The 25,622-nt window shown below is 38.1% G+C and overlaps 1 protein-coding gene across 4 annotated transcripts in view; it reads right to left on the bottom strand.

Annotated features, from left to right (window-relative positions):
* The window catches only part of HTT (huntingtin), an 83,720-nt gene extending 58,098 nt beyond the window's left edge, over window positions 1-25,622 (bottom strand). For 2 of the 4 annotated variants that reach the window (XR_013956321.1, XM_080611955.1), the window contains exons 1-15: window positions 25,264-25,622; window positions 18,869-18,952; window positions 18,345-18,465; window positions 14,624-14,683; window positions 12,576-12,655; window positions 12,016-12,154; window positions 11,637-11,778; window positions 9,996-10,174; window positions 9,298-9,502; window positions 8,369-8,416; window positions 5,079-5,159; window positions 4,308-4,669; window positions 2,185-2,308; window positions 1,772-1,890; window positions 725-836 (exon numbers count right to left, since the gene is read on the bottom strand). Coding sequence is in view for 3 of the 4 variants with exons in the window: in XM_080611955.1 (XP_080468081.1) it covers window positions 725-836; window positions 1,772-1,890; window positions 2,185-2,308; window positions 4,308-4,669; window positions 5,079-5,159; window positions 8,369-8,416; window positions 9,298-9,502; window positions 9,996-10,174; window positions 11,637-11,778; window positions 12,016-12,154; window positions 12,576-12,655; window positions 14,624-14,683; window positions 18,345-18,465; window positions 18,869-18,952; window positions 25,264-25,364 (1,957 nt within the window). In the remaining variant the exon portion in view is untranslated. Of the gene's footprint in view, window positions 1-724; window positions 837-1,771; window positions 1,891-2,184; window positions 2,309-4,307; window positions 4,670-5,078; window positions 5,160-8,368; window positions 8,417-9,297; window positions 9,503-9,995; window positions 10,175-11,636; window positions 11,779-12,015; window positions 12,155-12,575; window positions 12,656-14,623; window positions 14,684-18,344; window positions 18,466-18,868; window positions 18,953-25,263 lie in introns of those variants that run through there. The other 2 variants (XM_080611956.1, XM_080611957.1) reach the window with 2 other exon arrangements.

Here is a 25,622-nt window from a genome sequence, read left to right as displayed (position 1 = left end):
AACCTTAAATCAATTCTCTGCTTTACTCCAGCTGAATCATTTAAAATAAAGTTACCTTTTCAAAACACAAACTGGTACAACAGCATTTCCTCTGAATTCAGAAAAATCAACACAGAATTCAAACACAACAGAGTGATAAAGCTAAAATAAAATACATTTAGTCTTGTTTTCATTAAAACACATTAGACATTGTAAACAAAATCAATTGTAAAAATATTAAGACAAGTACTTGAAAGAACTATATTTTTCTGAACTTGTTTTTGAAGTTTCTACAAAATGAACTGCAACTCAAAATAGTTTCCTTGCTCAAGTATTGATATTTTCATAGTGGACAAACCGGGCAGTCAATGCTGCTAAAAAGAAATACTGGTATTAGATTGTCTTCACAGCCTCATACAATCTACAACCCATCATGGTCCCCCAGGTTAAGTCTCATTAGATTTTACAAATTGTAAATGTAATTAAATATTTGACTTGCAGGTTAAGTTACCATAATACTTTTTTAGATGCCAAATCACTCAAGATTCCTTGTTAAATGGCATAATTTAAGTGGTTTTAGGTTTTCCTGTACTCTGGCGCAATCATTTAAATCAGGACTGCCACAGAAAACCCTACCCCTGAAATCTCTAATAAAGTGAGATTAAAAACCAGAGTAAACTGACCCCATTTCTGACTTTGCACATTAAGAAGCACAAGGAACCAATGAGTGGAACAGAAAACTTACCTCCTTTCTCCCCAGTAAGTAGAAAAGAGGCCGAAAGAAGTCTAACACAGTGCACTAAAGGAGCAGAATCCCCATCCGTATAGTGGCCTATGTCTCCCTTTACCCTGGAGGGCTAGCAAAGGCAAATCACAATATTTATAAGATAAAAAATTAATCTTCAATTTAAATAAAATATTAAGCATAAGATTTAGAAATACAACCTTTATACATTTGGGGATGTGCAGTAATGCAAAATGTGTTTAATACAAATGTAAAAAAGGCCTTAAAACATAATCTTTTTGGGAAGTTTGGATCCAGTATCAGAATTGGTTTAACTTAATCACAGGAACAACAATAATTCTATTAATCTGCTGAATTACCCAGATGTGCTGCTTGCATCTGAAGTCTCATAAACCACTTTCTGGTGACAAAAAATGATCTTTGGAAGCTTTGTATGAGAAGCAATTAATACCCAAGTTGGTTTCAACCAAGTTGGTTGGCTTGACAACCTTCTGTGGTTTCACAGTTAGATTTCTCCAGTAGCCGGTGCTACTGCCTGCCACAAACAAAACTCCTTGTGCCCCAGCTCACAACAAGGTCCAAAGCTCAAGTCAGAAAACCGTAAGAGGAAATCAGTAACCTGTGGTTGGAATGGTATGAGCCTCTCCACAGAAAGAGAGGCTCAGAGAACAAGACTTCATAACTTCTGACAAGACCATGAAGTTCCCTGCACACCTACCAACCAGCACAAAGATATTTCAGATGATAAAGTATCAGTGTACCCTACTAATGCACACACAAAAGGGGTTTGTGTTCTCGGCAGTTTGTGTTCTGCTTTGGCTTTGTGATTGCATTCAAGATATCACTTGTGTATTCAACCCTATGTCACATGAAATTCAGGTTGTAACCCAGATTTACTATTCAACCTTATTTTGACCTATAACAAAGTGCCCCAGGCACACAGGCTACCCACATTTACCACTAATTTACATAAGCATAACTGTCGTATCTTTTTTCTCAACTTAGTTGTTTTAGACTTTAAAGCAGACCACTGTGACTATTTCTTACCTTATTTTCATGATCAGCAGGATCTGCTGCATCTTCTTTTGATGGAAATCTATCTACACTGCTATCAGAAGGCTGCCTACTATGGCTTGTGGTTTTCAACAGGTGAGGCTGTTGAAGAGCTTTAGAAAAAGGTAATCCATGAAATACCATTTCAGATGCATATTAAAAGCACTGTAATTTAACCTAATTACACAAACATGAAAAATAAATTAGCAGTGATCAAAACAAGTGATTCCTTAGAAGTGCTGAAATATATTCCTTGTTTCACATTTCAATCTAGTTATGTTTTTCACATCCATTACATGAGTCTTCATTCCCCTGGAAATCAGACAGCAGATGCACCTGTAACACCTGCCTTAAACATGTCACCAGTTCTGTGTCTGCCTGACCCCAACCCCAATTTACCTACATACCAATAGAAGAATTTCTGAAAGACTCTGCTGAATCATCTTGGAGAATATTTGCAGCTTCATCTTCCTCATCCTGCAGCTGCCCAATTTGCATTCCAGAATACTGTCCTTCAGCACCCTCCAAAACCTACACAATATGAGGACAAGACTTAAAATAGCTTAACACACAACACCAAATCTCAAACATGCAGTGTTAGTCATCTAGAAATAATTTGAAAGCAAATACGAGCCTGATAAATATTAGTGTACAGCTGCATGCAGGCTATAAAGCAGTTCCCGTCCTCCTCCGGCACTGGGGCTATTTGAGGCCATAGTTACATCTGAGAGCCTCCCACTTGCACCATAAGCTTGGATATTAACAGGAAGAAAGTCACACCACTTGCTTCCCCTGCAGCTCTCCTTGCTCCCTTATTCCAAACACAACTCTCCCTCTATCTCAGCAGTTACAAATCACAACCAACACCTTTACTGTCACGAACTGAATTTGTCCCTTGCTGTCAAATTCTCCCATAACCTCACCTGTCCTGGATATGTAAAGTCAAACTGAGAACACACTGTGTAGGACAAAAAAGGACTAGTAAATTCAAATGCATTTTAAACCCTTCACTTTGAACCAGACTACTAAAATGGACACTTCCAGCAGTTTGACCCTTGGTACCAATGCAATATATAGGCAGTATGTAGATGGAAAAATAAGCATAAAAGGCAATTCAATAATAAGAGACCAAGTAAAAAACTTTTAATTTTCAATTTACTGGAAGACAAGATACTTTTTCATTTACTCCTTGCCTTTATAAGCACCTGGAAATTGTTCGTTAAAAAGCTGTGTGTGTGTAACTGGGACAACCACTTAGCCTGTCAATTACAAAAAAATAATGTTACTTGTAATTACTGCTTGCAAAAAAGTATGTAAACTGACATCTGCAACAATCTGACAAGAATTTGTGTCAATAAACACAACCTGTCAATAAATGCCTTCTCATTTTAGCCTCTGCACTGCCTATGTTTAATTCAGAGACTGAGCAGTCTTCATCACTCCTTTTGTTCCTAAATCCTCGCAGTTGCAGGAGTATTAAGGAAGAAGTTCTCTACTGTGAGGATGATGAGGTATTAGAACAGGTTGCCCAAAGAAGCAGCAAACACTCCATCCCTGGCAGCGTTCAAGACCAGACTGGACACAGTCTCAGGTGACATGGTCTAGCGTGAGGTGTCCCCATGGCAGGGGGGTTGGAACTAGATGATCTTAAGGTTCTTTCCAACCCTAACTATTCTATGATTCCATGTGCCTATCATAATTGTAAATTTACCATTTTTTGTAGTGGTAAGAGATTATTACTCTTCCAAAGCTACTATCAGCAAACTTCAGTCAAAATTTTTATAATCTCTGAAAAACAGACCTTAAGAAATTTTAAGCATTCCCCTTTTTTACATTTTCTGCTCTTGCTCCCAGGAATTTCAGTTTTGCTGGTTTTATTACAACCTCACACTTGCTTGAGGGAAATTTATTAAAATACCTGTACTGTATGCCCATTTCAGGTGTTTATTAGATGTGTAACTGCTACATGAGTAAATCATGAAGTAATGCTCAGTATAGGAGAAATGATTACGATGGAATAAAAAGAAAAAAGAAAAAAAAAGAGTTGTGTTGCCAAATGAGAAAGCATAGGCAGGAGACAACGTGAAGCATTAGGTTCCAAAAATATTCCTCTATCATTCCAAATACACTGTTCACCCTTTAACACTTCCATTAGTCCTCCTGCACCAAAATAATTATTAATATACCTATACAAAATGAAGGATAGGCTACTAAGAGGATATATTTACTCCAAGCCTTTGATATTGACATTCCAGTCCAGTGAGTGATCATCCTTTAACGCCTTCATATGACCTACCCAGTGAACACACTGATTACAGCTTTGTAGTTTTTACGTGAAAGTGTTAAAAGGAGGTCAAGCTCTCCAATAGAGGTGTGAGCTGCTGACCTGTCCATTGTTACTAGCTGAGGATGGAAAAGTAGAAGACGAGTAAGTAGATGAATCCACGTCTGGGCCCTCCATGGAAGAGCTCTGAGACATGTCGAGCCCCTCAGTAGAAGGGGATCCCCCCACTGCCCGTTGCACACTTACAATTTCAGAACTGTCCGAAGGGGTTACAGCAGAGTCTGGACCTTCCGTAGTAGTCTGAGAGCTATCACTAACCGGTGAGGAAGCTTGTGTACCATCATTCAGGTCCATAGTGGGATCTGACGGGACAGCACTGATCTGGCTGGAGCTTCGACTAAGAACATCATCTTCTTCTCCTTCAGTAGCTGTACTTGTCAAATCACAGCTCGAGAGGTCTACAGAGTCTGACTGCAATGTATGTTGGGAACGCGGCTGCTCAGTAATGATATCATGTCCAGTAGGATCAGCTGAACTCCCTACTGACCCAGCTGTTGATACACCTGATGAAGAAGCTAGCTCACTGGTTATCTCACCCTTCATAGAAGCTGCAAAACACAGACATTTATGAGTCAATAAAGTGTTTAAACTTGTGTTTCAGTTGATATGGACACCGCATACTAAGCCATACATTAAACTAGGCTAAGGAAAGCGTATAACTAAACAGTTAAACTACAGGCAGGGAAATAAACATCTGTAAAATGCCATTCCAGCTATACCAGTAGCTCAATAGGACAACCTATCAATTAAAAAAACCCCAGGCAGTCAACTTCATTAGGTAAGTATATGTTTTAAACCCAGGAGTATTTATGGTTTCAGTTTTGCTAGCCTCTCTTTTGAGTGTCTGTCCACTTCCCAGTGACCGTTAACATATCACTCTCATATTTTAGACAGAGCAATAAAATAATGGATTTGTAATATAACACGGGCTGACTGCACTGCTGGAAAGCCAGCTACCTGCAAACGATGCAGCGCTGACATCTGACCGGGTTTCAGGATCATCCTCCAAACCTTCTTCTTCACCAAGAAGTATTTTACCTGAGAAATAATGCAAGAAAAACCTTAAGTATTCCAAAAACATAGTCACCTTGAAATGCTGAACAGTTGAAGTCAGTTAGATGTGATTATTATCTAAAATTATTCAAATAATTTTTAAAATCTATGACAGGCAACTGATGGAAAAGAGAAAGGAATGAAAAAAGTGAATACCCAGTCCCTCACCATCTGATTAGGAGAAAAACAGACAGCAGTGACAAGGAAATACAGTTAAATAATTTTATTTAACAGTGTAACCATTCAGGACCTATGACCTTACTCATTTTAGTTTATTTTTGTTGACTATGTTTAAGATCCTATTAACTTCATCAAGTATGTCCCATTACTACAGGCTGGATACCTGGCAACTGGATGTCTGCCCTCAACTCAAAAGGGCATTAAAGCACTACAAGCAATAGAATATATAACCTCTTCCTCCTTCAGGCTATGAAAATTATCAAAGGCTACTTGCAGTCTGGGGCTTGGAGCTCCAATGATAACAGAATGGAAAATGCCTAGGGGGAAGAGCAGCACAGACCAGAAGCACAGGACAGCATAACTGGGACAGGGCGATGAACCATGGACAACAGCCAGGGACAAATAAGGCAAAAATCTTCAGAAAGTATTTTGCCGCAGGAAAAATGAGAACCACTTATAACCTAACACAATCATCACAGAATTCTCTTACAGAATAGTACCCATATTTTAAATAGAGGCAGTGGAAAGAAAGATACCTGCAGATACACACTGCCTGGGAGCAACCAAGGACACAACTGCATTGAAAGGTCTGTAAATGGGGCAGGATACAGAGTGCAGAGAGAGCTACTGAGCCCGTCCTTCTGGCTCTGACATGTCACTTGCTGAGACATTAGGATTCATAACAACCACTTTGAGTTATGCCTGTTTTGCTGTTTAGACTACCAGTGAAGCTCATTCTAAGATTCACCATGTGAAATGCTAATGTTTTGATAACTCTAGGTGAATTCTTTTGCATCTAATTTAAGCTACCAGGGGATAAAAATCATTAACATATTTTTCTATTAATTTCTCTATCACAACTGCTTTCATACATAGCAGTAACACTGTAGAATTGTCTTGCTCCAAAAAGTATCTTTTACACTATTCAAACCTGTAAGGCATAAAAGTAACCTCGACATTACCATGTATGCTCTACATAAAATAACAGCAATTGAGAGCTACAAACTCCTACAAAAGAATGAGTAAAATACTGCTTAGAGTTCCCAACTAAAAGCATTTTTCACTATTCTCTCATATTTACATCCATCTCACTGAAACAAACCAGGATATTCTTCTGCTTTCCACAGCTGATCACCTTTAAAAGTGGAAGAGGAGACTCTAAAAAACACTTGTTAGGCACATTAGGCTTTGCATGTTCATGAGTATATAAGCAAGCTGCATGATATTCCCCACTGTTTGGAAAAAAACCCCAACAAAACCCAACAGTTAAGATGCAGAACACAGGTTTTCATTTCAAAATGACTTTTCAGCCTTTTTTGCAAGTGATTTTCTGCAGCTGAAACATAAACCAGCATAGGTCAGTTGCTCAAAACTAAAGTTGGTCTGAAGCAGTAAGTCTGAAAAGACATGGAATATCCAAGTTCTTATGTTAAGGTCACAAATTTCTGTAGATAAGCCTCACTTTACACCTGTACACACAAAGGTGTATTACAGCTAGAGAAGGTTCACCCACAGTCAACAGTAGAAGCCTGCTACCCTATAGGTAGTAGTCTGCAACACAGCATCAAAACAGGAACTGGGAATAAGCTCGATTTTCCCCTCCTTTCTACAGCCCAGAGCAGCAGGAAATGAATAATTCGTAACTTGAAATTCAACCTGTACAAAGCATAAGATCATGAACACATTTTTTCAAACTCGTTTATGCCATTATTTTAGACCACAAAATCTTCATGCAACGATCTTGAGGGAGGAAAGAAGCTGATAACTCATACATTTTCCCACTGAATGAAGAAAACGTTAATGCTTCAACACGTACTTTAATAAAATTTGCATTATTATTAGCACTTCAAAGTTACACTGAAGACTACTACTGATTCAGAACACCAAAATGATGATTTACAATTTTTCATTTCAAAGCTTTATGTGTCATTATTGTGATCTGTTGCATTCTGTCTCACCTTTGGATGCTGCAGCACTATCTACTTTCAAAACACCCTTTCCTTCACACTACTGTTTCTAACCTAGAAATTATCACTGCATTCATAAGCACTATTTCATTGACCTCTGATCACTATTTCACATTTTGGTATATTCTTTAAGCATTAGGAGATTCTTTACAAAGACGGCAGGAGGCTTTTGGAAAAAGTGTAAGCTAGCTGCTGTGATGTACCTCAAAGTTTGTGTATTCTTTTTTAGCCTTTTATTTTTCCTCCAAGTTTTTCTTTTCAGTGTTGCACGTCTCCTTACTATGCTTGCAGTAACTGCACTATACTCATACATAGTGCCACCGCAGTAGCAAAATTTTGCTCACCTAAAACAGGCAATGAAACTGTTATACAGCTGTATCTAGAGTGATTCTAGCACTGATATGACTGGTTTTAAGCAGAGTGTAAATGTATACCTAGATATTCAATACTTTCATACATGAAACAGGAAAAGAATCCTTCAGAACAATTACTTCAAATCCTGCAAAATTAATGACCTATTGTAAGAAATGAAAATATCCACAGTAAGACACAGAGTATAGAATTAGAGAGAACAGCAGAAGAAAAGAAAGCATCATATCAACACATGCAAACATACACATGCATTAAAGAAGTAAAAAAAAAAAAAACAAACAGGCCTAACCAAACCAGAAAGGTTAACTATTTTGTGAGTTACGTTAAATGTTATGTATTATCATCAAAAGGAAGAATGCCCTGTTCAGAGGTTATTTTTAGATGTGCTCTTTAAAAGTGAAAATTGCATCAATATTCATCACCATAATTTTGCCAGTGAACTACAGCAACAAAAAAATAATCATACAGCTTTGAATAATTGTATAACATTTTGACTGCAATATCAGAAATCGCATGAGGAAAATTTACACTGATTTAGGCTCCGTTGATAACACAAAGGCAATTGTGAATGACGACCAAAGCAAGACAATGAAGTGGGGAGGAGGGAAGAAAACAAACCCCCCCAAAAAAATCAGAAAGGAATGCAATTAAAGATTTGGTTTTGAAAATAATCACCTTTAGGCTTTCTTGCAAGAACAGGGCTGCATGAAGACCCCCCTCCAGCTGCAAATCACAGAAAGTAACACATCAGGGCAAAGACAGAGCTGCTGAAATCATGAAGGAATTCTAATAGCCACAAATGGGAAGGAAAAAACAAAAACGAAACCAAACCCCAAAGCCAGGAAGAAACAGCAAACTTGCTGCTTTTGAAGTCCAAGTTTTTGAGATCATTCACCATCAAAATGACTTCTTATTTTTCTATGCCACTTGTGTAAAGTTTGCTTTTTAAAAAATATGCTTTAAATTCCACTCCTACGATTGCTTCTGGCTAATGAATTACCTTCTAATAGCAGCAATATTAGAATGATCTGTTAAGTCAATACAGGAGTCCTTACAGAAATCCAAACAGAGATTGAGTCTTTTGAAACAGGTCAGTACCAGTTTAGAGAGAATTTTAATAACATGCATTTCACAGACAAGAAAGCTGACAGCTGATTTTAGCAGTTACAGGTAAACTTAAGTCATGCTTTAATTTCATGCTGGTTTTGGTATTCAGCAAGAAGCTCTCAGTTAATATAAATTCTGATTAGATCAGCTTTTTATGAATCACAGTTGTCAGCTGCTTGGTGAGAACAACAGTAATTTTGTGAGGAAAAAAATTAAATCTGTCACCACAGTTAACTTGTTCTGTTTAACCAAAAAACCCCATCAACATGAACTGTACAAAATACTTTGGAGTTTGTCTTAACTCAATGGATGTATACCCACTTAGAGGAAGGATGGAAAGAAACTAACTGTACCTGTGGGGCGAAGGGTGGGGGGACAGTCATGCAGAACTTTACACATTTCATTTTATCCTTCATACTTTTGGCTAACACTGAGAAACAGAGCTGGTGGTGTATGTTTATCTCCTTTTACTTGAATTACCAGAAAATAGAGCTTACCTATAAGTTCCACTATGCTCCCACTGCGGCTCCTGCTGGCACATTCATCTTTGGATACACTGACCTGTGCAATGCCCCCTGAAGCAGTCAGGGCATGAAGAAGTTCAGGTGGTGGTGTTCTAAAGAGCTGTTGTAACAATTCTAAAGCTCCAGTCACAACATTATGGTCCTGATGCTGGGTGTAATGCAGAGTCAGTTCATAAACCTAAAAGCCAATGAAGTATTGGAGTTAAGTCTCTATGAAGACACAACATATTACGTTTCTTCTCACATACCACATTAAATTTTAGTGGTGCATTAAAAATGACTGATGTTTCCTATACCTAATCTTGACCATACCCTTCCAAGCAGAAAATGTAAATTAATTGTAGCCATTTAACTGCCTTTTTGGTAGAAGCCTATTGTTTCTGTTTATTTTTATAGAAAGAGGAATTATATCAAAGAACATCATAATGATTATGAAGTTCTTTAGACACTTTGGGAGCACCTAACAAGCACTGCTGCATTTTCTCTGGGATTTCTGGTCTTTACTCATCAGTAATTCCAGTCTCTAGACCAACTATCACTTACCAAGATGAACAGGAATTTGAGAAAGTAATTCAGAATTCATCAAACTAGTGCTGTATCACACATGAAAGATCTATTTCTTTTCCTTCTAATTAGCAGCCTTCAGATTAGGATTATTATTAATATTTTACCTGGATGAGTTGTTCTGGTGAAGGCGAAATCTCTGTTTCTTTCCTTGTTACGCCAAAACTGCCTTTCAGGCTGGTATCCTTTACTTGTTGTTGCAATAAAGGTATGAGATACCTTAGGGTAAGTAGAACACCCAGGATTAAAAGAGTAGGATGATCGTCTTCTACAGGAACCAACAAGCCTGGGGGCAGAAAGCAGATGAATGACTTATTGGCAGTGGTTAGTTTTAATACAAATGTTATTTCATGTAGTCCATAATAGCTTTTTAAAAACAAACAAAAAACATCCAAACACCTAGAAGCAACTTAAGAATGCTTCCTAAATTCAGAAACATTCGAAAATATGCATTATCTAATATTCCTGACAATCACTTAGGCAATGTGGGAGAATGGTCAGAGGACCCTGTCTCACCTTCTTTGTTAGCTACTTCTTTCACTCAACAAAAACACACAAAAGAATTCTTATTCATAGTACCTGATGCTGCCTCCAAATGATCAAGGCTGTTTTGCAACCCTCCTCACCTGCTTCCTCTCTTCACTTAGCAGTTTAATTAAGGCCCTCATATACACACTACTATCCTAATCAATGACACTCACACTTTTGCCTTCTCCCTCAAATACTGGAAACCTTGTTCCATATACCTACCTGCTAATCAGAGTCAAACCCTAAATATATTAAGAACAAATATGTTATGTAAAATCCCACAATCTTCTATTAAAAACCAAAACCCCAGAATCCATTAATGGAGTTCCTATTAGTGCTCCTATCTGAATTCAGTACTATTGCCAGGACATTATAAAACATCACCTTGGAGGTAGCTAAGAACAATGTGTGCACAAAATTCTACCATTTTCAAGTCACACAGAGGAAAGTCACTATGAAGCACCTGAATTTTTCACATTCTTAGAAAAAGCAAGGCTAACACAATAATACTTAATGCATCTGTTGCCCTTCCTTACCTCTCCTTTTGCAATATAGTCTACATAGTAAAGAACCCCTCAACAAAACAGGAAAAAAAGCTTCCACTCCAACCCTGGCATGAGCTGCAAAACACCCCAAAGACAATGCAAGCTTCCCAGCCAAAGAAATATAGAAGCAATAACTGACACAAAGTTGTATGCTTTTAAATTAAAAAAGTTCAAATTTAAAACAAAAGAAAAATTAAAAAAAAGTAATAAAAATCAATTTCTGGTTTAAGTTAGGTTTTCAACAAAGAATCTACATAGTGGTGGTACTTCTAAAAAACGCTACAGGGTATCTGTTCATTGCCCAGAGAATCGCAGTCACACTGTCCACCTCAAGACTTGCTACCCTAACAACCAAGCTGCTGAACAACGCTAGTCTTCACAGCTTCCTGAGCAAGCCCTTCCAGCATCCCTCAACCTCCTCATTTTCCAGCAGGCCACTTCCTTCCCTAGCTTTGTCTGCTTCTTCTCAACACTACTGAATTAGCATTGCAGCACATGGATATAAATAGCTTTAGTCATATCTTCATCTAACTTAACACAAAATAGAGAAAGCACTGGCAGTGTAACTGGTATCCTCGCTTCGCCTGAAAACCTCTCACATACGAAAAGTACCTTCCATAAAAAAAAAATCATATTACTTACAACTAAAGCAGTATCTTTTTTCCTGAATCTTACCTAGAAGTACATTCAATAACCAGGCATAAAAATACTGTGTTCTTCGTGAATGCTGACAGATGCTCACTGCTGATCCTGCCGCTGTTCGACGGATAGTAGGGGAACTGGATTTAAGATTAGCTATGAAAGCCTTCAATAAGACCTAAAAACAAAGATACATTGAGTTTTCATGAGAAAGACAGAAGTGAATTAAGAAGTCGGCAAATGTATTTTTCATTCGCTCAAAGCATTACTTAATGTACATGAAGTAAGGGCAACTTTGGCCTCAATTCAGACATGCAGCAGTAACACTGCTTTCTGTAACATCTGACTGATAATGCTGATAGCTTACTGTGCTTTAAGAAAAAACAGGAAGCACTAATAGGTTAAAGAAAGATACCTTAATCTCATTGTCATTTGCAAAGTTGCCAAATGCTGCCATGATTTTTGGTATTGCTGCAGCCAGTGTCTCTTGTACCGACTCCTCGGGTCTCTTACTTATTCGTGTTAGACAGGGCAAAAGGTTTACTAGGTATGGCCTAAGCAAGGCAAAGAAGAAAAACTAGTTTCAGATCAGAACCACTGTACCCATTTAAACATTTTAACATTTTTAACTCATACTCAAATTCTGTGGTATTACTAAATGGTAGAAAATGTACCTGTTAGCTGCAAAGAATGTAGGGGAAAGAAAAAAAAAAGCCCACAATAGTCTTCTGAATACAATCTGCAGGCATTAAGGCAGAACTAAAGAATACACTGGAAAAAATACACGTCATTGTATTCACAAGTTTTTCCCTCTCTTTCCCCAGAAGCATGTACAACACAACTAAAACTCTGCTAAAAGAAAATCAGCTAATGAAATACAGTAAAATCAGAGAGAACAATACAATAGGAATTCTTCTAACCTCCCAATTATACATGTAAAACTTGAGAACAGTAACACCTTGTTACTGTGTTTACCTGCACTTTTGAGGCCGAACTAAATGGGCAAGATCAGCAAATCTCCACAGTGCAGCACGTAGACTTCTGGAAGCACCATTCTAGACAGAGTATGTAATTGTTACATTTCATCAAACAAACCATTTCCTAAAGAATACCTATAATATACAATAGTAAACAGTTTTATACAATTTACTTAAACAGATAAAAATGTAAGGTGTCTGGAAGCCATACTTTTCCATTACCCTAAAGGAAGGCAAGTCAGCTCTATGACCAGCTTCTTTTTTTCTAGCTGGTATTAGGAATTTTCCAAGTGACCCAAAATGAGTAATAGGGACATGAAAAAAGAAAAGGAAATGTCTGAAATCTCCACTCTGCTGAAATCAGCTTAAAATATCACAGAGAAAAACATCAACCAACAAAGAAAAACTGATGATATCAGAGTCTAAAAATCACTTGAACACTTGCAGAGATCTAAATACAGCACCAAATTGACAGCAGTGGAGATATGCAAATAAACAACGCTCAGTTCCTGAGCACACCAAAGAAAAGAATCCCACATATTGACCTGTATCTTTCTGTAATGGCTTGTATCCTCAAGTTTAATATGTGCTTGTCTGTACCGACACCTTCAGCTGAGTACCTGACTTAAACCCAATGCCTCCAGACCTGATGCCTAAGGATATAGCACAGTTCTTTTGTATTGCTGGAAGTACAGGAAAAACTATGGAAGTCAAGAGATGTCTACAAGAAATTGCACACCTAATGGAGTTGGAACCTAACCAAAATGCCTCTCAAATCAAGTTCCTCTGAAGAGCTGAGAAGGTTAGAAACTATCATTTCCTTCTTATTTCCTTTAGCTGGTATATCAAACGATCACAGTTTTCTTAGCATGACAAGCAAAATCTTGCATCTGAATTACAAAATGTGCATTTTTCAGGTTAACAGTCAAACAACAGATTCTGGCAAGGCTCCTAAAGTGATCCAAGTGATGCACAAACAAGATTCAGTCTGCTGGCTGCTTCTGTTATGCCTGCTATTTCTCTTGCCTCTGCCATGAACCTGAGAGCAACAGATGAAGCACATGCCACCTGAACAACCAAATATTTTCTCCTGCACCTGGTAATGGCATGCAGAAACTTTAGAGCAAGTTCTGTGTACCTTGGTTGTTTTTTAATTAGCTAGATGTCTGTTCCTATAACCTCAGAAATCTTGCATAACACTGAGGTAAAACAATAAAGATAATCATACAGGGCCTACAAGTAGTCCACATCTGACAGAAGAAAAGCTATCCCATTGATTTTGTTATTTATTTGATTTTCTAGAGTTCTCTCATTCCCAAAGAAATACATACAAAAAGCAACAGCATTACTGTCTGACAACACACATATTTTCTCTTTGTACAAACCTTGCTATACATTTAAGGATGCAAGAGACATGATTTCAGTGATCCTGTCCTGAACACAGCACTTTTCTTTTCTAGTCATATATATCAAAAAGGCTGTTACTAAAATTCTTCCCATGGACAAAACTAAATTGTGACTTCTGATGCAAAAAGCTATGCTCCAGTGTTTTTACCTATGCTTCTTACAAGAGCTGTAAGGACACATCACACATTCACAAAGTAGTTTAAACTTGTATCAGGTCACTTCAGGCCTTGATCAAATGACTCCTCCAAGAAGGTATGTCAAATTAAGAATGTCACTGTCCTCTACCTACTTTTCGCCACCTTTTAGCTTGAAGTTATTCTTTCCAGCTCAGTCAGTGGAGCAAACATCATGAATATGCCTTATTCTTTTGAGTGCAGAATCATGAAGGTTAACTCAGACTGCTGCTCACACCAAATGCTCACACATTTTCTGCCAGATAAGCTTTCAGGAGTGGTTAAATCTAAACAATGGGGCCAATAGCGAGGAACTGGGTAAATTAATACTTTCAACAGTCACAAATCCTTCCAAAGTGAAGCTCTGACCTTGATCTTAAAAGACATACATGATTTATTCACACATTCCAATATACTAAACCACCTATTAAATATTGTACTTCAGAAGGACAGGAAAGAAACTCACCTTTTTAATCTCTTTATATAGTTCTAATTGTAACCTAGGAAGATTGGAATCCATCAAAGCCTGCAATAAAATGCATTGAGAACATACTGTTATCAGAGGGAAGGCACTTTACAGGAACAATGTTACACTTGCAATAAAATAACTTCCAGGAAAAAAAAAACAAAAAAGCACAGAACCATCTTAACTGTCCCTATATTTATTGGATGTATAAGCAGAAAAGTGCTAAATATTTAAGAGAGACATCTTTAACTTTCACACAAACATGAAACAGAAACACAGACAAATTCCACAAACTCCAACAGTTATTTGCAGTTAATGTTAACTGCTTTACCCATTCTACCTAAAAAAGGCCATATGGGATCAGACTACAAGCAGAGCCAACCTAATGCACTTTCTGGCAGTCTCCAGGAATAGATACTCATGAATAGAATATTAAAACACAAAAATAGTATTCACAAACAGCAAGAGGTATTCCCTGCTGTACATCCCTACCATCAAGTAGCCTCCTACTACTTCTCAAACCGAGGCTGTATTTGTACTGTTACCTTTAACAGCCCTTGAAAACCCCTTCTTTCTTGAATCAGCCTATTTTCTGCCTTCATGTATTACCACAGGGTGTTCTGGACACCAGAAGTATTGCATCCCAGGATTTTATCAAGCATACTGCGAGAGAGCATACACTGTAGCTTGAACCTGCAGTCTGGCGAAGACGTAGCGTTTGTGAAATGAAAGTAAGTGCTGAGAAGCAGTAATTTTCTGTTCACTTCAACTCAATAATTCTCCATCTTTAAAGCAGCAGAGAAGAAAAAAAATATGAAAATAGTTCTGCTACATGTAATCCCTTCCTATGGAGTATTTTGAATGTTATGATTACTCTTTATCTTCTATATTCTTCCTAACACATACTACTATTTATGAACATCTCCATCGACCCTTCTTAAGAAAAAATGAGAGCTTCATACAACATGCAAGTACCTACACTGGGGATTAATACAGTCCTAGAGTGTTCAGTATTTCATTCTTTATTCCTTGCCCAATATTTTTTTAATTTTTCCATCTGCCTTCTTAAGCACCAACCATTAAGATCACATCTACACAGGCTTACTACAGAATCTTGCATGGCACATACTGATGTAGAGGCCACAACTGTTTCAGCATGGTCAGTAAAGCGCCTGTGGCTCCTCCAGACCATAGTTCTCCTAGCCTAAAACTGTATTCCCCTCAGTTATACCAGTCATTATAATAAAATGGTATTACCATCCCCAGAAAAATCTTACCTGTTTTATAGTTTTATGTTGTCACAAGCACCCCTACTATTAAGTGCAAGTGCTGAGATGACAGTAGGTAAATCTCACTTCACAAAACTTAGTGACTTTATTACTTCACTGCACTTGTACGCAAGTATACCGAGCAACACAAAAAAGGCTCGAGCTATTATTTGACTTCAAGGGTAAGTTGTCCTTATAACACACCCAACTGGAGCAACTCTTTTTTACTAGTGTATACTTATATTTTTAGCAGGCTAGAATCTAAAAACACTATGCTTGTAATGTTTTCCAACTGGAATGACAACTCTAAATTACTACAAATAATAAAACCCAATTACTGAGATCAACTGTACTTCAATCTGTGTGACCAGTCCCACAAATATCATTATCTCATAGAATACTACAACACAATACCTTAGCTTCTGAAACAAGACAGTTTGGGTAACACCTTAACTGCAGAAACCTGGTTAATTCCCAACTTGGCATTTTTTCTTTTGAATAAAGGTATCACCAAAACTATTTAAACTTTGAGCCATTTATGCTGCCTGTCAGGTTCTGATGGGTAAATGATACTTAAAGATGATACTTAAAACTACAGAGTGTTTATCTAAACTTTCTATTTCAGTTTACAGCCTTGCCTATACAAGTGTTTGCATTTTTATTATCTTAATGAGCATAAACTCCAGACAGACACACAGTCATACAAGTAATGCTTACATGTATATTCTTATATTTAAAGAGAAAACATCAAGCAACTTTTTGGCAACAGAATTAGTCTCTAAAATGCCTGAGGTACTAAAAAAGCTGAACGTTGACTAACATGCAAGTTTAGGAGCCTGACGCCTCTGTTCCACTCGTCATAAGCAGCACTGCTGGTACTTGCACAACCAAAAATAAAACTGTGTGTCTTTTTGTCTCTGCATTTATACACGAGAGAACATCTGCCTAAAGATGAGGTTGCTTCCACAGAGCATAAAACATAGAAACAGAATACAAACTATGACCAGCTTTGGTAACAGTCAGATACATGTCTGTGGTTGGAATATTGTAACTACTACAAACTTCACAGCTGGGACCAACTGGCAACCTTAACAACTTATGGAAGATTCCATCATTTAAAAATCACTTTAATCTTAAAAACAAAGCAGAGTACCACTCAAAGATTTGAAAAAAAAAAAAAAAATTAAGGTTGTTCAAGTGATCTTTAAACATGCCAGAAAACAATATGAAATAGATCAGCGAGTTAAAGAGGTCAGTTTTATATCAGGCCTACAGAAGAGTTTGGTGAAAAGAAAGAAAGAAGCCTACATTCTTTAGAACAGTTTCAGAGCACCTGTTAAAGTAAATTAAGTTACATAATGGTGTATGCAATTCATAGAGTGCTGAACTTCTAATGAGAAAATGGGAAAACATTTAAATCAGAATGAATAAATCAAAGTGCTACATGGCAAAACAAGAAAACCCGCAAGAAACACTTGCACTTCCTTATTCCCCATCTTTGTGGAATATACTTCATTACCAGTAAGCTTTCTCCATACAACTTTCAGCTACAAGCTCAACTCCCCAGACTTAATTCATTCAGAAAGCTACAAATAGAACTTAACTGAAAAATCCCTACAGGAAAAAAAAAAAACAAACCCCGACATTTTGTTTGCTTGCTTCTGCACACCCCTTCACGCTAAGGAATATTATTTGCATTTTTCTAAAGCACCTGAACTTTGCATCAACTAGATTCATCCTGCAGGTCAAGTATTGCAGAAAACAGGAAAAGAAGGGGAAAAAAAAAAAAAAAAAGGTAGGTGAAGGTAAACCCGTCCTGGAAGTAGCAGCTCACAACAGTGACTCAGAAGGTTCATTTTAAGAGACTCTGAATCACGATTTAGACCTTGCCTGACCTCATATGAATGCCCACCTACTGTTCTCCAACAAGCCCTTCATTCTGGATCACAGTAGGGTAATGAACAATCTCCAGAACACTGTATTTATCCTAATTGTTGCCTAAAAGCTTCTCTCTCTCCAAGGCTAAGCAAATCACGCTACCTGCATTACAGCATACTAGTTTGGAATGAAAAGCCACTACATCCTTTAGCTAGTTTTTTAATAATACTTGTACCTTTCCTGTTAAGTATCTTTATGTTTACAGAACATTACTAGAGTATTCCTCCCATAAACCAATAATGATTTTAGACAAGCCCATGCTCTTGTTTTGGTTAACTAGAAGAGAATAAAGTTAATGAACAACTGAAGCAAAGAGTGATGAATGGCAGGAGACAAGTTAAAATAGCTTAATCTGGATACAAAAAGCTCTCCTAAGAGCGCTTACTTAACCTCTTACATTACGAGATATTGTTAACAGTCACAGCAGCAACTATAAGAACATCAGGCTGAATTCATACAGGACACTGCATCAAGAAGAGGTAAAACCTGGCAGTACAGTATATATAAGTTCTTACTTTAATAACTTTATTAAGGCATTCATCAGCAACCATCCGGACATCAGATTCCGCATCCTCACTGCAGAGCAGAAAGAGTTCCATAGCAATCCCCAGCAGCTTCTGAAATTCTGGAGAATTTCTAAATAAACAAAACATCAGAAAAATTACAGTGTGCCTTATGAAAAAGAGAATACCAATGCTAGTTTTGAGGGGGGATCATAATCCAACTATACATACATGATATGTAATTACACAAGAGAAAACTTTCATTGGATTGAAGCACTTCATCAGGAATTGGGAGACCATTTACCTGCTCTTTCGTACATAATCTGGCATGGTATCTGACCTCTATGCCTCAGTTTGGCTGAGGTAGAAGAATACCAATGCTTAAACAAAATTACTTTGGGTTGGTAAAAAGAAATTGTGCTATTCCAGTTTTAAATAGAAGTTAAACATTTAAATCAGCAATTACCAGGAAGCCCCCAAATAACTAACACTCCAAAGCAGCTATTTGTATTGATGCAATTAAGACATTGCCTTACCTTAAAGACTGAGCAACTATGTTTTCACATATTGTTAGGCAATGATTTACTCGATCTTTCTTGGTAGTTGAAAGTTCTTTCTTTCTAAAACAACACAATAAGCCTGAGATCAGAGTTGAGCAGTGAGCAGAGACCAGTTAAACATTCTTGCTAGAGTAGTGTCTAATGGTTATACAAGAATTACATGCACTCTTCTGGTCATTATATAAACAGCCCTATGTCAACTAAGCTAGTCCCAGCACTTCATATACTAACTGCTGCTGAGAGCATGCAGGCACACAAACAAAGGGAAGGATACAATTTGGGAAAAGAATGAACAGGGAATATTGTATCAATTCCATAAATTTAAGTGAAAAAATATTTGGGAAACAAAACTGAAGAATGAAGTAACGGAAAAGGAAGGAAAAAGTGGAGCACTTAGAACAAAGCTAAAATAAACAAACAGAAAGAAAAAGGTTGGGGAAAATATGCCATGAGAACAAGTCTTGAAGTTAAAAATACCAATTTTAAGACGGCCTTCCTCACACATAACACCTCAGACTTTTTTTTTTTGTCTGGCGAGTTCTTCAAACTTAAAGAGTTCTACTAAATCAACCATTTTGTATCTGAACTGCAATTCTATCATATGCCACATTCCTCCAAGTGGTTTTGTAATTATAAAAGTAGCAAAGCTCTTGGCACAGTGTATGTCCATCAAGAATAATATTCCTATAGTAACACTTGGCATAGTCCAGCAAAGGTCAAGCTCAGACAACTCGTAGCAAATGAGCATAAAATGAAGAGAATAAAATTCACAGAAGAATGTATGTATCTACAAGCAATGCAGAGCACAATATGAAAAGCTCCTACTTAGCAAAATTTACCATTCACTTCAATATAATATAAGCTCCTACAACCCTTTACAGCCATGTCTAGAACAGAAGCTTCTTTTCTGCTTCAACCCCAACAAAGGAACTGAAAAAAGAGAGATTCACAAGTATGACATTGTAATTATATTTCATTGTATGCAGTGTCTCCTACTCTCAACTTTACTGATACTGAACCACTTCTAGGAAAGCAGATGTTGCCTTTAAATAATTAACCAGTAGTAATACAGGTCCCACACTGCACACCCAAAGGCACCTCTCCTGGGTCTGTTTCACAACAAGGAGGTACCTGCTCTTTCACTCACATTCACTGACAATCTTCCCTTTTGTTTTCCAAATGAAAACTGATCATCTGTATTTTTAGCATTTAATTTTCTACCTTAGCAAAAAATGGTAAAACCTTCAAAGGGAAAACCAGTATTTCTGAACTAGAAGTTGGAAAAATTATGTGAACAGCCTTGAGTTACATTAACAACATTAAGGACCAAAAGCAAGTAGCCAATAAGCACATTAAATAAAGCTACTCAAAGTATGTTACTAGGCAAGTGTCTTGAAGACTTAAGCTTTAATATTTGAATATTTAAGAGCTTTAGCTCAAATAGTAGTATCTTCTTTGAAAAAAGTTATTCTCTGCAAGTACCCCTGCCCCTTTTCTTCCATCAAGTTGGAAGTGCGGGGCTGAAAAGTATTTCCTCCTAAACTTCACTTTTTCTCCCAAGGATCCTCTCATCTCACTCCAAAAATTCCTTCTCTTTTTAGAAGCTTAAGGAACAGTTCTGAACAAAAGTATTTTTTCCATCATAATCTGGCAGTATTGTGTTTAAGTAAGCATCAGTGCTCCCCAAAGAGGACCTCTTCTTTGCCTTGTGTTCATAAGCAACTGACAGAATACAGGTAGCCAATCTGAACTGGATCAAATACAAATGTCCTTCTCCCTATCCTGAAAGAAACACCAGAGAGTCGTTAACAGCACTTTCAGATCACCTCTAACAAAACAGCAAATATTTCCTAAAATGTCCAACTTCCTAAGTGCAACTTGAGCACTGCTGATGTGAAAAGGCACCTGAAAAACTGAGTAATTTTAACTTATATGATAATTTTATTTAGCATTGCCCACATTTCTTTTGAGCATAATTTTCAGTACACATTCACTCCAGTAACAGAAGACACACATCGGAACTTGCCCATAAGCTCACGACTTCAGATATAGAACACATTAAAAATACTGCTGAATGTAGCTGCTTTCAACCTAACATTCTTTATTATCTACCCACAGCATAGCCCTGAGCAAGACTGCAGCAGTGCTCAATAGCACTCAGACTAGTACAGATCAATCTCTCTGGCAGATTTCTGTAAACAGAGAGCTCATCTAATGCTGAATCTACCACCTCACTGAAAACAAAAAGGCCTGAGTAGAGAAAACTTAATGTGAAAAATTGTAAGGATTGCATATAGGTAACAAGCTACCATTCAAACTGAAATAACAGAAACCAGAAGTGAGGACTATGAGTTAATATCCAAAGGGAAAGAACAACAAACATGAAACCAATCCTTCATCTGCCATTTTGTTATTCAACTTCCAAAAAGAACAGCCTTTGAAGAAATGAAAGAAAATGTGGAAGACAAACAGTTAACGTACATTGTGTGCACATTTTCTGTGCCTGCAGAGGCAGAAGGATCACAGAACAGTATCTAGAGATAGAACACATGATTTTTTATTTAAAAAAGAAAAGCTCTACTCAGAAGTGTTATGAAGCCTTCGGGCAAACTGCTGATGAGCATACCCATGGGACAACAACAGCATCACACATTTCTTAGAAGAGAGCTGAAGTAGCAAGCCCCAAGTGTAAGGTCATTTCAGTTTGATGAATAACAGAAGGCAGGAGATACTGGAAGCAGCAGTTAGCTACAGGAAAGCTTCATCTCACACACAGAGGAGTTTAATCTTCTGCATACTTCTACAATCTCTAGCCAAGAATATTAATAAACAAGAAAACCAGCAAGAACAGATAGTTTCACACTCCTAAGTCCTGATGAGGTGGTTACAAAGTGATGCAACCCACTGATGCTAATTTTTATTAGGCCTTGGAATTAAGCATATGCAAAAAGAATACAGAAGCTCCAAAGCCAAAAAGCAAAAAAGGAAAGGAAAAGGGACAAGCCAAATGGCTTGACATTAACCTAGAGAGAAGTAATGGAAAACTGAAAATATTAGTAATATTATAATTACTATTATATAATATATATATTAATATTATAATAGTAACAACAAAAAGAAACATGAGCAGATCAACAAATAAACTCAGTCCAAAGATGACAATAACTTCAGGCAATGTGTAGTGACACAGACAGTGCTGGACAGTCAAGTTAACAGGTATACCACACACCCTAGAAATGAACTCCAAAACCACCTATGGACCACCACTGACAGGCAGGACAATATGTAATATCCATGCAGATCATGTGGTCCTCAGTTAAGCAAAAAATTCATCATACCTCTACATATAGCACTGACGAAACCAATCTACAACCACAGCTTCAGGACAACACAAAAAAAAAAAAAAAAAAAAAAAAATCAGAAAAACCGATTAGTATAGAAAAATGCATCTTGCTGGAGAGCACTTTGGCTCTTGCAGCACCTTTTGCTGTAAATGTAATAGTTAGAATCAAATGCAAGAAGTCAAAATAGGGCCCAATTAAAAATTATTACAGTAACAGACTATTAGAACAAGTTGACATGAGAAAAGGTGACAAATCCACCTTTGGATTAATCCAGTCAAAGCTAAATAATTTATCCAGAAGAAACTTCAGCAAGTCATTCTCTCAGCCCACTGCTAAGAGGCAAAATGAATAAAACATAACATATAGGATGATGTGTGATGGTCCATCTGCTTTTTAGTTTCACTGAGTAAACTCTGAATTTTTACATCATACTAATCCAATTTTAAGATAGTGGGAGCTTTGTAATCCAAAATGCCCAACTCCAACCAAATCTTAAGAGCCTGAAAAGACTAAAAATAGAGACAGAAGAAAATAAGGTGCCTCTGTAGAAGGGTATAAAAGCAATATGACGACAGGGAGCTCAACCTAAGTTTTCATCGAAGAAAAAAAACCAGCAAGAGATAAGAGGGCCAGAAACTAAGGTCTGACTCTGATAATTGGTGATTAAATTCTCTCAGAACAGAAAAAGCTCTTACCTTCCTGGTAAAAGCTTGAATTCAATTAATATTTTACTTTAAAAGAGTAAAGACAGGATATCAGCTTTAGCAGGAGATCAGACGTTGTGTTACAATGAAGTGTTTTTTCTACCCCAATCTTCCTTGGTAGGACTTATTCACTAACCAGATATAGAACACTCACCTTCTACCAAAAATACTAAAAGGCCATTTTTGCCTAATCCAACAGGTAATTTTTATTATTATTATTACTTTTAATCATTATCATCAATTATTTTGTTGTAAATTAAGGTAGCTCATTTTGGGAGGAAAAGAAGTAGCGGTGGGTAGCTAAAGCTAGTTTAACTTTTATAGTAGAAAAAAAGTCTAACAAAAACGTCAACCACAACCTGTAAGGATGAGATCACTCTAGAATTTGAGGAACAACAGCTTCTTACTTGTCTAATTTAGGTGACTACTTAGGACTACTTAGACTATTAAGGACTACTTGGATCCAGTGGACAATGTCAAACTGCTATGCAATAAACCATGATCAAACCAGTAGCACTTTACATTATTCGCCAACTATTTTATTCTTTCATTGCGGACAGACAAGCTTATAACAGTAAGCAGAATGACAGGAAGTGACTACTCAGAACTACAAGATATTTAAGTGCTATTTGTACAGAACCATAAAGATGAACACCTCTTCCAAACACAAGGAAAACACAGAGACAATTTTCCTTTCCAGTCCATTTCAATCAGAAGCAGACAGTATTGTGAATTATACTCAAGATGCCACCTGATATTTCACTAAAAAGTTGGGGAAAGTTCAGCAAAGACTGCCACAATATCCTCTCATAGGCTTTTATGAGGCTTGTACAACTCCTGGGGGCATGCACCATCAGCTTTCTGAAAATACACAGCCTATTTTTAAACATGAAGCAAAGTCAACAAGGACAACTACAACCCTAAATTTTTAATGTTTTCAGTAGAGCAGGCCTAAATTCAGACCCCCAAACCAAGCCTGACATCCCTCAGCAAGCATGACAAGTAATTGTCAGGACTTTCTTTTGAAAGACCATGATGTATCTTAGCAGCAACTTTTTAGACAGGTTTTCTTTTCAACTACATATAGGAAATATTGGAAATAGACAGAATCATAGAATGGTTTGATTGGAAAGGACTTTAAGATCATCTAGTTCCAACCTCCTGCCACAGGCAAGGACACCTCACACTAGGCCAGATGGCTCAAAGCCCTGTCATATCACACAAAGCACTAGCGTAAAAAAACTGCATGTAACAGAGCACTTAGTCCCTGCAGACCAATAAAGCATCTAAAAACAATTAGCTCATAAAGATGATTTTTTTTTCCCCATCTATTATGCCCCAAAAACATGTACTGAGATAGTTTGAGACAACACTCTCCAAACAGTATCAATCATGATAATTTAGTTGGCATCTGTATCAGAATTTACTGTGGGAGCAGGTGGCCATGAGCCCAGCTCCACTGCTCAGCATCCTCTGCCAAAACACTAAGAAACTGCCAATTTAGAAGTTACCTGGTCCTCAACCCTTCTGCTTCTTCTGTCTCCCCAATAGCCAGAGGAAAAGCAACAGTATGACTCATGTATTTATCCTGTAAAAATCTTAGTATCTGTTCACCTGCTCAACAGAAGTTATTTTTAGGAGATCTAAATGCCAAGGCAGCACTGTGGTCCTGAACAGCTCCTTGTCCTCCAGCAATTCCTACCGAGGGGAAACCTGAATCCCTCATGAATGTGATCTCTTTGTTCCTACTGCTTAAGAAACCAACAAACTAATTCCTCTTTAAATCTCTACACAACAACTTATTAGACTTTATGATGAAGTTTGTCATAAACAGACATCCATGTCAATCCCCCCAGATGCATCAGAGCTCAGACTTTACCTTTATAAGGCTTAATGCTTTAAGTTAGGCTTGGAAGAGGGAAGTGGAGGTGCCTTTTTTTAAGCAAAGTATTAGCTGGAATGAAAGCTTTCCTTCCCAGAACTAGCCTGTAGAACCCATCCAGCATTACTGTACCTCCTGTTTACTACCCATACTGCTGCGTTTCTGTATGCACTTGCCCACAAAGTTACTCTTAGACCAAACTTAAGTAGAGAGCAGGCAGCTCTCCCAGACTCGTCCACAGGAACAGCCTCCTGTCAAGGACAGGGAAGCACTCCCGGGCGAACCCCAGGCCCGGCCGGCCGCCGCTCCGGCTGTCAGGGCTCCAGCGGCCTGGCGGGGCTGCCTCGCCGGGGCGGGGCAGGGCAGGGCAGAGCAGAGCAGGACAGGACACCGCCGCAGGGTTTCAGGAGCCCTCCCAGTTCCCAGGAGAGGGTCACTCACGGTCTCTGGAGCTGCTCCTCAGGGATGGCAGCCGGACCCTGCTGCTGCTGGAAGGAGCGCAACGACTCGAAGGCCTTCATCAGCTTCTCCATGGTGGCCATGTCCGCTCCGCCCGCGCCGGCAGCACCGACCCGCCGCTCCTCCCCGCCCTCTCACAGTCGCCCGGCGGCGCCCTCCTTCCTCCTCGCAGGGCCCGGCTCTTCCTCCTCTCCTGCTCGTCCCGGCCTCGCCCTATCCCGCCGGAGCCAGCCGAGGCGCCGGAACCGGCTCAGGCCGCGCCGCCGGTCACTGCCGCAATGAATGAGGGAGACACCGTAAGGGCCCACAAGTACTCCTCAGCAGCACCCCCGCCATCTTTA

Source organism: Psittacula echo (assembly GCF_963264785.1).
Source record: "Psittacula echo genome assembly, chromosome: 1".
In the NCBI taxonomy this organism is placed as follows: Eukaryota; Metazoa; Chordata; class Aves; order Psittaciformes; family Psittacidae; genus Psittacula; species Psittacula echo.
Note: the sequence above shows the minus strand (reverse complement) of the source record. Positions and strands in the feature narration are given on the sequence as shown.